The sequence below is a fragment of the Hyperoodon ampullatus genome (genome assembly GCF_949752795.1).
Source record: "Hyperoodon ampullatus genome assembly, chromosome: 18".
NCBI classification, from domain to species: domain Eukaryota; kingdom Metazoa; phylum Chordata; class Mammalia; order Artiodactyla; family Ziphiidae; genus Hyperoodon; species Hyperoodon ampullatus.
In genome coordinates, this window is record NC_136931.1 from 13,707,216 (window position 1) to 13,717,820 (window position 10,605).

General features: G+C 53.6%; 1 protein-coding gene across 1 annotated transcript; it reads right to left on the reverse strand.

Annotated features, from left to right (window-relative positions):
- Positions 1-770: 770 nt before the first annotated feature.
- On the reverse strand, positions 771-10,252 carry ST3GAL2 (ST3 beta-galactoside alpha-2,3-sialyltransferase 2; the record flags this gene model as incomplete). Its single annotated transcript, XM_079723571.1, has 6 exons — positions 771-944; positions 1,793-1,912; positions 2,203-2,248; positions 3,834-4,013; positions 7,393-7,586; positions 9,914-10,252. 6 exons carry the CDS (start codon positions 10,250-10,252, stop codon positions 771-773), a joined length of 1,053 nt encoding a protein of 350 aa, XP_079579697.1.
- Between the last annotated feature and the right edge of the window lie 353 nt (positions 10,253-10,605).

Sequence of the window (10,605 nt, forward strand, 5' to 3'; positions counted from 1 at the left end):
GGGTTTGCACTCACCCATCTGCGCCTGACCAATAAAGGAAATGTGGGGTCTAGTTCTCTCGGAGGTCCAGAGCGGTTTGGGAGGGATCTAACTTTTCCCCTGGGGAAAAACGCGCTCCTTGGAAACCACCTGACCACCCGCCGACCACCCGAAAGCCTCCGCGAACGCCCCTCCGCCCGCCCCGAGGCCACGAGGGACCCCCGGGAAGGGGAGGCCGGGCCGCTACTGTCCCGCACCTTCCCCACCGTTTCCTCCTCCGCGCCCCCTGCGGGGTCAGGCCGGCCGGCGACTGAGCCGCCTCTGGCCGAGCCTGAGGAAAGTACTTCTTGGGGCCGGAACAAACTTCTACTCCTTTGAAAGCGTGAAATACCGATAAAATCCTACCCAAAAGCATACGGGAGTGGGGATTGATCGGCCGCCGGCCCGCCTCCGAAGGCCATTGATTGGAGGAGACGGGCCCCAGCGCCGGAAGTTCTCCTTGAGTCGCATGATTGGCTGGGAGAAACAGAGGCTCCGGCCGGTGGCAGCGCTGATTGATGCTAGGCCCAGGCAGCGCCCAGAGTCTCGTGATTGGCGGAGAATAGCCGGCGCTCGCTAGACTGAAGCATGATTGGTCCAACTGCGGCGGCGTCGCTCCCGATTGCCTGCTGACGCCCAATAGGGCGCCGCGCCCGCGCTTAGGCCACCACCCCCGGGCTGACCCTGAGTTCCGGCTGGAGCGCTTCCCGGCGCCTCGCGGGAGGGCCGGAAGAGTCACGGCTGGGTCTGGCTCAGTTCCCTCGGTAGACCTCGATCTTGCTGGCCTTGGCCAGCATGTCGATGATGTGGGCCTCGAAGTCGGCGTCATGCACGCCCGTCTTCCGGAACTCGCCCGCGTACCGGTTATTCTCCCAGTAGTGGTGCCAGTTGCCCCGGCTGTCGGCCCCGAACCCGTACACGTTCACCTGCGGGGGAGGGCGGCGCGGGTCACCCCAAGTCGGGGACCAGGGAGCAGAGGGCGCGGGAGAGCCTCGGGTCGTGGTGCGGAAGGAGAGGGGAGCCGCGACGAGCCGCCCCCAGCCAGAGGCCGGCAGCTCATCAATTTACAGCGCGCGGTTAGACCGGGAACACCCAGCCCTGAAGCTAAGGACACTGTCCCAGAGGGAGACTGCTGCTCCCTTCCGGTTCTCCTTCCAACCACCCTCTGATTACATCAAGAACACCTCAGTTTGGGGCTAGTCTGTGACAGCTCTCCAACCCTTGCTAACTGATTTTTTTAAATTTAATGGAGTACTTTTATTGAAAGCTGGTCAAGTACCCAGTACCATACACTGAAGAGTTTACTGGCAAAAGTGGGTGTGCTGGGCATGAACACTACCGTGTATGGCACAGTAGCTCCCCCTGCTAGAGAGATGGTCTCCTTGAATGACTAACCTACATTTTTAACACAGAGTAGGCCTGGGGTCCACAGCTGTGGAAGACACCATCCTGCTGAAACTTAACTACGTTGTTTCCATTCCATTTACGTTTATGCTTATTGTTTATGGCAAGTAATATCAATTATGGTGGTAGTATTCAATTTCCTTTTTAAATAAATTTAACGTTTCAATGAAATGGTTTCAGACTTGGTAAAATCATGAAAGTAGTTAAGTCTGGGAAATGCAGATCTATACCTTACAACCTAGAAATTGGGGGAATGAAAGCCACTTTGTTTTTTCCTGCAAAAACACATTCCCCTTGAGGCACTGCTAAGCCCCGACAAGGGCTGACTCCCTCTCGTCTTATGAGTCCCGTTATTTTATCAACTACCCACCTCATCACACACATGCAGAGCAAAGAAGAGTACCAGCATCCCAGTGGAAGGGTACCGCCCATGATGCTCTGTCCACCTGTCGTGGATGTACTTGAAGAAGGCTGGGTTGTAGATCTGGACCTGGGAGGAGAAGATGTAATGAGCACATGAGGGCTTCTGGGGCCTGGAGGCTCAGGCCAGGCTCTGAGCAGCTTTTGCCGGCCCCTCCATGCTTGCCAGTGGACCTGTTCATCAGGGTTCTCTGGTTCCCGCAGCCTCTGTGTGGGGTCAGGCATACCAGCAGATGGGGACTCTGAAGGTTCTAGAAGGGTTTTGGGGGGTATCTGAACCACAAGGCCAGGCACAGCACAAGTCAGGTCTGCACTGTTTCCTCTGGGGTGGGGATGAAGAAGGGGGAGGAGGAAACTTACCTTTTCTTTGTCCACCCGAAGGAAGGACTTCACTGGGGCATAGGTGCTGAAAGCAGAAAGAAAAATAACACTGAGATGGCTCCGTGGACCCAGGGATGCCTTTTCTCCCACTGAGGCCCAAGTGATGACAGCCTCACGACAGGCTCCCCTGCTTCCAGACTGCTGTCCCATAGCACATCACTGCAGTTCCTTGCTCAGAAACCTTCAGTGGCTCCCTATGTCCTTCAAGATGAAATAAGGATGTTTGAGACAAGCACTGGGGCCTTCCATAACCCAGCCCCAACTTTTCTTCCCACAAGGCTCTGCTGTGATCCTCTCACACCCACCATGTTTGTGCTCTTACCTCTGCCCACAATAGCCCTCTTGCTACTCTCCTCATATTTGGCACAAATCCCTCCTTCCCTATTAGTCAGCCATGGTGCCTGTAACCTACACTCCCATTTCTGAGTATCCATGGGACTTAAACTCTACAGCACTTATTTTAGCCCTTATGACTCGCAAACGTAAGATAAAGTCAGAAAACTTTATACTTATACTTCCGTGTTTAAAAAATACGTGGTGACAACAGGCAAAAGGTGGCAACAATCCAATTGTCCATTGACAGATGAATGGATAAACAAATCTGGTATATCCATACACTAGAATACTATGCAGCCTTTAAAAGGGATGAAATCCTGACACAGGCTACAACATGAATGAACCTTGAAAACATTATGCTACTGAAATAAGCCAGACGCAAAAGGACAAACACTATCATTCCACTTGTATGAAGTACCTAGAATAGTCAAATCATAGAAACAGAAAGAATAGTGGTTATCAGAGGCTGGTGGGAGGGGGGAATGGGGAGTTACTGTTTAGTGTGTACAGAGTTTTCATTTGAGATAATGAAAAAGTTCTGGAGATGGGCTGTGGTGAGGTTTGCCCAGCCATGTGAATGTACTTAATGCTAATGAACTGTGTGGTTAAAATGGTGTATTTTGTTACACGCATACATTTTTACACACACACACAAACCTTGGTGAGACAGAGAGTAGATTAGTGGTTGCCTAGGGCTGGGGCAGGGAGGAGGGAGTGGGGGAGATGGCTAAGGGGTACAGGAGTACCTTCAGATTATCTTCATCTTTAGAACATGCATGTATTCTAAAATTAATTGTGGTAATGGTTACACAACTCTGTAGACATACTAAAAGCCCCTGAACTGTACATCTTCAATGTGTGAATTGTATGGTATGTGAATTGTATCTCAATAAAGCTGTTAAAAAAAAACTACTTGGTGAATTGAATTTCCTAAGGTTCCCAGCTGTGATTGGGCAACTGCCTCCAAAGAAAGTTCTCAGAAGGCAGAGCTCCCACAGTAGGAGCTACCTCCTAGAAAGGAGATCTGGAAAAGTGTCCTTCTCCACCTTTCTACCATCAGTGTGCTGGCTGCCACCATGCAGGGAGTGACCCAAAACAAGCTGTGGCCTCGGCTAACCACCGTTTTGGGCCCTCCCTACCACTGCTTCTCTCTTCACCTGCCCCTCTTGGCCAAAATATTCAATTAAAGGAATTCTAAGATCCGTTCCCTGGACAACTCCTCCCAAGGTGGGCCTGTCACCCATATCCCACTTCTAGCCAGCAGAGGAGCTCACAATCGGATCTGCCCCGTGGACAGGGCGCTGGTGATCCACAGTAGGTCCAGGGCTTTGAAGGGCACCAGCACGAAGCTGACGTTGGCGGGCAGGTTCTTGGCACTCTCGGGGTACATGAAATGGTGGGTGGTTCGGCTGCCGACATCCTGCTCAAAGCCCACGGTTGGCGCCTGATTCATCCTGCAGGGACAAGAGGGTGGCATGAGAAGACACCACTGTGGAAAACTGGTACAAGAGTTTTAGAGGACAGTTTGTTGCTGGCCATCAAACATGTAAATAGGTGTGCACTTACCCAGCAATTCCATTCTTAAAATTTATCCTATAAAAATGGCTGCATAAGTGTGCAAAGGATATCCACTGCAGTATTATTTACAATAGTGAAAAGGAAAACCAATCAAACAATAGCGAACTGGTTAATACATTTTGGTACATTCATGTAACAGAATAGCAAGTAGTCATCAGAATGAACAAAGTAGATTTACATGTGCTGGTAAGAAATACGTCCTAGAGCTATTGAGTGAAAAAAACCAAGTGGCGTGAGGAATCTCACTTCTTTCCTTTTAACACATATCTTTTGAATACTTGTGCAGTCAGAGGAAATTACAACACAGAAAAGGAAAACTGAAAATTAGATAGTGTGATTCCATTTTTTGTGAAAGAAAAAAAAGAAAAAGAAAGGATAGAAGGAAAGGGGGAGAGAGAGAGAGAGAGAAAGGAAGGAATGAAGGAAGGAAGAAAGGAAGGAATGAAGGAAGGAGGGAAGGGAGGAAGAATAAAAACTAGCTTGTGTAAATGAATAGAAAAAAAAATGGAAGAGTATTAAAATTTTAACAATGGTTACTCTTAGGGAATGGGATAATTCACTTTTTAAAAATATATGTTTTATTTTTAGCTGCGTTGGGTCTTTGTTGCTGCGTGCAGGCTTTCTCTAGTTGCGGTGAGCGGGGGCTACTCTTTGCTGCGGTGCGCTGGCTTCTCACTGCGGTGGCTTCTCTTGTTGTGGAGCACGGGCTCTAGGTGCGCGGGCTTCAGTAGTTGTGGCACGTGGGCTCAGCAGTTGTGGCTCGTGGGCTCTAGAGCACAGGCTCAGTAGTTGTGGCGCACGGGCTTAGTTGCTCCATGGCATGTGGGATCTTCCCAGACCAGGGCTCGAACCCGTGTCCTCTGCATGGGCAGGCGGATTCTTAACCACTGAGCCACCAGGGAAGTCCTAGATAATTCACTTTTTAGTGCGTACATTTCTGGGTTTTTTTTTTTCCCAATAACAAGCACATATTACTTTTATAATTTTTTTTTAAAAGAAAAGACAGCCTTTCACAGCTTACAGCTCACCTGGCTGTTCTGTCCTCTTTCCTAGAAGACATGGAAGCAAGACAAGAAGCTGAAGCACCCCTTCGGCTCCCGCGCGGATGGCTCAGTTCTGCCCGTCTCAGCCACCCTGTCCCTGCACTTTAAGTTCTTGTCTCCCTTTCCACTCCAAGGCCAAGAGGGATGCCTGCGTTCTCACAGAGCCCGCCCTCAGCTGTCCCGGGCAGACGTGCAGTGTGGGGCTGTCTCTCCTCTGCTGTCTTAGAAGAACCTGGAACCCCAGAGCAATCTCCCCCCTGCCCATTCCCCAGGCTGTGACACACCAAGAAGGCTTCTAACTCCTTTCAAGTGGTGCAAAACAGGATCAAAGCTCCCTTTTTTTTTGGTGAGCATCTTAAAAACAAGTGATCCAGCTTTAAACACAAACCTGTTGGCCTTTTCTGTTGTGACGCATTCTGAGGACTTTCCTATCTTGTGTGGATCCCAGTTCAGAATCATACCACCTAGGCGGGTGACTGTAACCTGGGCCTCCACTGGGGACACAGGGATCTAGGAGAGAGGGAGCAAAGTCTCCTCCACGTGCTCTCCCAGCTTTTTATGCCCGTTCGAACGTTCCCTGTCCATAAAGTGGCCAGCACCCCCTAGCTGGGCCCTGTGTCACAGGGGTCCCCCTACTGGCTCCCTTCTGCCCATCTCCCATTGATGGCATGATGTGGTGACAGTGTGTCCAGGATGCCTGCCCCCCACCCCCACTGGTCGATGTGCTGTACCTCATGCCTCTCTGGTTCCCTACCCTTGAGGGACTGGAGGGTACTTTGGGCTGGGAAACCAGGAGTGGCCTGATTTGGAACTAGAGAGTGAGTCTTTGTTCTCAGCCACTTCAGCTGCAGTCTGCTTCAAGCAGAAGCCTAGAAACTTCCCTGCAGCACCAACTGTGCTCTGGCCCCCCAAACAGGGATTAAGATCCTGCCTCTCTTCTCCCAAATCCATTTCTTTAGAACTGCCAGTCTGCCTACCGTCTGGGTACTCCTCTGATGTCTTGGTCTTTAGGATTCAGAAATACTGTCTCCTAGAGGGGATGAGAAGTATTTTCCCCATTCATTAATAACAGCTTGCTGGGACTGCTTCAGCTCCACACACAGCATTGGTCCTATTGTCACCAAAGCCACAGTCTGGATCTGCCTCTGCCATGACAGCCCTGGGGTCTGTGAGGAACAGAGCAGGAGGAGAGCAGTTGGAGAGGAAGCCTTAATGGGGATGGTGTTTCTCAGCTGGTGGCTGTGGATGCCTGGATTTGGCCTAGCATCCCCCTCCCCCCCCACCCCTCAACCATTCTCAACATGAGAAAGGTTCTGCAAGGAATGCTGAAAGCCTCAGAGACATAGTGCTGCCTTGGTGTTGCTATGGAGACAGCAACAGTTTCTAAGACAAAGCCCTTCCCCCTGCCTCCTGGGAAACCTGGTCTTTCTGCAGTGCTCATCTTAAGAGATGCTTAGTGAAAACTGGGCATTTTCAGTATCTTTACTCTTAGGGCTCTTCCTCCACCAAGGAGTGGGATGGAAGGATCCCCACTGTGGCATTTCCTGCCGCAAGTCTAGGGAGGTAAGTCAGAAAACAAGGAAGTTCAGAAGCAGAATGAGCAGCCCATGTCCGGGTCACAAATCTACCTCTTGTCCCTGCTCACACTCGGGCTCCCTGCTCCTGTCTTCGTCTGGAATGAGTGCCCTCCCGGCCCTTCTCTGTTCCTCAACGCTGGGCACAGATGTCTGTAGAATGAACGAGCCCCTGCACAATCGAAATGCTATGAGGTAAAGGTAAGGGATGGGAGCCCAAAGCAGGCACCGACAGCTCCTTTTTCTGCCTAGGACGCCCCTCCTCTGCCAGAGGCATCACCTGTGGCTATTAAGCAAGACACTAGTTTGGGGCCCACACTCCTGGCCCAACTGCTACAAGGGACCAGGCAGGAGAGAGGGCCTCTGGGGGGAGTTTTCACAAGGCATCAGCCAGGAGTCTAGTTTCAGCTCTTTACAGAGGCATTCAGAGTTGGAAGCTGAGCGCGGGCCTCAAGCAAAGTTCAGAATGACAGTTCTGCCTCCTCATCCACCCCGACAAACACAAGTGAGAGATTTGAGCCTCTGTCACAGCACCCCCGGCAGCTGGCCGCTCCTACGCCGCCGGACAAGGCCAAGGAGGCCAGGGCCCCCTCCTGGAGGCCGGTCCTGGGTCCAGCCTTGAGCTCCCTGGGACTTACCTCATGATGAAGTTGTGCCCGTCCACATCCGGCCCGTAGCCAGAGCCCCGCAGGTTGCCCGAGTTCCCCACCACAGCACAGCGCCGGCACCGGCGGGGGTCCCGGAAACGGTAGGGGTTCTCGCCTGGTACTATCTGGAACAGCTTCTCCAGCACCTCGTTGGTGTTGTGTGACTTGAACTGGGGCTGCAACATCTGGGGAGGGGAGGGGAGAAGCAAGCAGGAGGGGTGTGATCGGGAGGGGACTCCCACCTGCTCCCTCCCTGCCCTCACCCTCCAGGGTCCAAGCAGCGCAGGCCTCCTACCCGGGCTGTCAGGGGGCGGAAGTCCTCCCTGAGCTGTAAGGACCCTCCCCTTGTTCAACAACAGCGCAGTCTCCCTACCGAGACCAGACCAGGGAGGGCCCTGCTTTCGGGAGTAGCTCTAAGGTCCTGGTTGGGCTTGGGGGTCAAGGTGCTAGTCAACACCTTCTCCAGGGATCTGCAGGCCTGTGCCGCGAAGCAGAGAGGCCCCTGCTCTGCTGTCCTCTCGGGGCAGCTCTGAGTCTCAGAGTCATTTTGAGGTGCAGTTAATGTGGAAAGCCCCGGGGAGCTTCAGGGGCTTATTCCCAATCAGCCTGCAGGGGGCACCCCTGGGACTCAGCCTGAAACTCCAGGCAAGATCCACAGGATATCAGGAGCCCTGAGCCCTGGGGAAAAGGCAAAGAGGCACAGATACTCTTTCAAAGTCAGAACAGCTGGAATGAAACCGGTCCCCCGCACCTCCCACCACCAGTGATGCAAGAGACCATGAAATGAAGCCAGGGCAGCGCTTAAACGCCTATAGTGCCAGGCAGGTAACATGCAGGAGTGAAGAGGCAGGTGGGGCCTACAGCCAACAGGAGCTCCCATCGAAAAGGGGTGACTTCAACCAATTGTTGCCTTGTGCGATTGTCAGCCCAGAGGACCAGATTTTCTGGTTTTTCAAGAGAAGCTGAAAAAACAGATGTCATGTGAAATATCCTGATTCCTAAATGATGGTAACTCATGCAAATAGTTTAAAAACATTGAGTGAGCTGGATTCGGCCCCTGGGCCACCATCTGTAAGGGCTTTAAAATGCTCTGTGGTCCGAGCGGTAGCGCTGCGGGTTTGCGGCTAAGCAGGAGCTGCTCAGGGGACAGAATGCATGGAGGGGATGGGTGGGCCTGCTTCTCTGCCTCTTCTCTGAGCACAAGAACATGAACTCAGCGTGGAGAAGCAGCTTAGCCCTGAGACAAGAATTTCTAAGTTCACAGCAAAAGAGGGTGGCTGTGGGGAGGAGCAGAGAGGTGGCTTCTGGGGCTTAAACAGCCCTGAGTTCCACCCCCGTGAGCAGGGGGCCTGGCCTGCCTCTCGGTCCACCCCTGCCCAGAGGCCTGTTCTGGCCGTTCGTGGCCACCACTGAGACCTACGACCAAGGCAAGCCCGAGGCACTCTCTGAACCTCGATCTTCCCCGTAAAATGAAGGGTGTGACTATGAGCAACGGGCAGGACCCTTCAAGGGCTCCAGGCTGTCATGCGAAGGGTGTGTGTGGCACCTGGTGACTCCTGCTCTGTACACTCCCCATCCTTAGGGACTCTGACAGTCCGGGCTGGGAAGCAGGATCTCTGAGCTGCTCTGATAAGCCTGATTGCAAGAGCTCATCCTCACAGCTGTCCTAACTGTGAGAAAAAGGGAGAGTCATCACCCTCCCCATTTGCCAGCTGGGGAAACCAGGGACCATGAGCTGCCTCCCAAGTCCCCCAGCAGGAAATGCCTGCAGCCTGCAGGCCCCCCTGGGTCAAGTACTGATGCTGTTCCACCTCTGACATGTGTGGCAACCAGATGGCCCTGGCAAAGCCTAGGGAGTGACGCTCCAGAGATGACAGGGACAAGGTGAAGGGAGCTAAAGCAGCAGCAAGGTGACAGGATCTGGAAGAGAGGGGAGGCTTGGGCACACCTGTCCCCCCATCCCCTCCCCGTCACCTCCCTTAGCCCCCAGAGGAGTTGCTGATGCTTTCCTATCCCAACCCAGAAGAAAGGCTTTTCCAGCAATTGGAAGGAACCAAATGAGTGGCATGGTGTTTCAAATTATTCTGAGCAAATATTTACAAATTAGGATACTGCCTGCATAGCAACCATCACTGGAGCTGAGCCGCTGCCTCCTTTATAAAGGGCAGGCCTTCTTCCTGATGCCATGCTCACTTCTCGCCATCTTCTCCCTGGGGAACCTGTTTCTCCTATCTATTTCACCTCCCTGGCCCAGCAAGGCATCTCTGGTCTATGTTTAGCCGCTACAGGCACTAGAAAATATTAGTTCTCTTTCCTTCCAGGCAAAGCTCGCTCCCCGCTTCACAATCTGTGATCCTAGGAGCTGGCTCTGGTCCAGTGAGCCTCACACTTTGTCAAGGCTCTGGGGGCCAGAAGACAGACAGCCCCAATCCAAGAGGGGGCTCTAAGGGTGACTCCCAAACGGGGGGACAGACCCCCAGAGAGGAGGCAGGAAGGGCCACAGCTTTCTCACCATCCACCACCTCTGGACCTCTGGGGGCAGGTCCATGTTCTCGCGGGTCCAGACCGGGGAAATGTTGCTGTTGAAGTGGCTATCAAACCACTCAGAGGTGCCGGAGTCGCCCATGCAGCGGCGACAGGCACAGCTCTTGCCGGCAGGCCCCTCCTTGCTGAGGCGCTGAAGGCCGGTGTAGCCGGGCACCAGCTTCACCCGGTGGGTCCCGTCCAGGGCGCCCGAGTCCAGGTAGGGCAGGGTGGCCATGCTGTGGTGGGAGTAGGTGAACAGCAGTGACATGATGAACACCAGCAGGAAGGCCACCGAGAGGAACCACACCCGCAGGGAGCACTTCATGGCTCGGCACCCCGGGGAGCCGGGGCCTCAGCCCGGCAGTCAGGTGGGTGTCACCGTGGCCGCTCCTTTCCCAGCCCGCTGATGGGCCAGCCACAGCGTCGCCTGCTTGTTCTGGCCCCACGCGCAAATGGCATATGGGCAAGTGCCAACCAAGGAGGGGATGGGGCAGAGGTCCCACACCACGCCCTCCCTCAGCGTCAGGAGAAAGCACGTCGGCAGCAGTGGCCCCCCTGTCCCTGAGCCGCCTGGCCCTGCTTATGGCTTCACTGGGTCTCTCCGTCACTAGCTGGGCCACAGAGGCTCTGCTTCTCCCGGAGCCCTGGCAAGGGGGAGGTCAGTCCATCCCAGCCCTC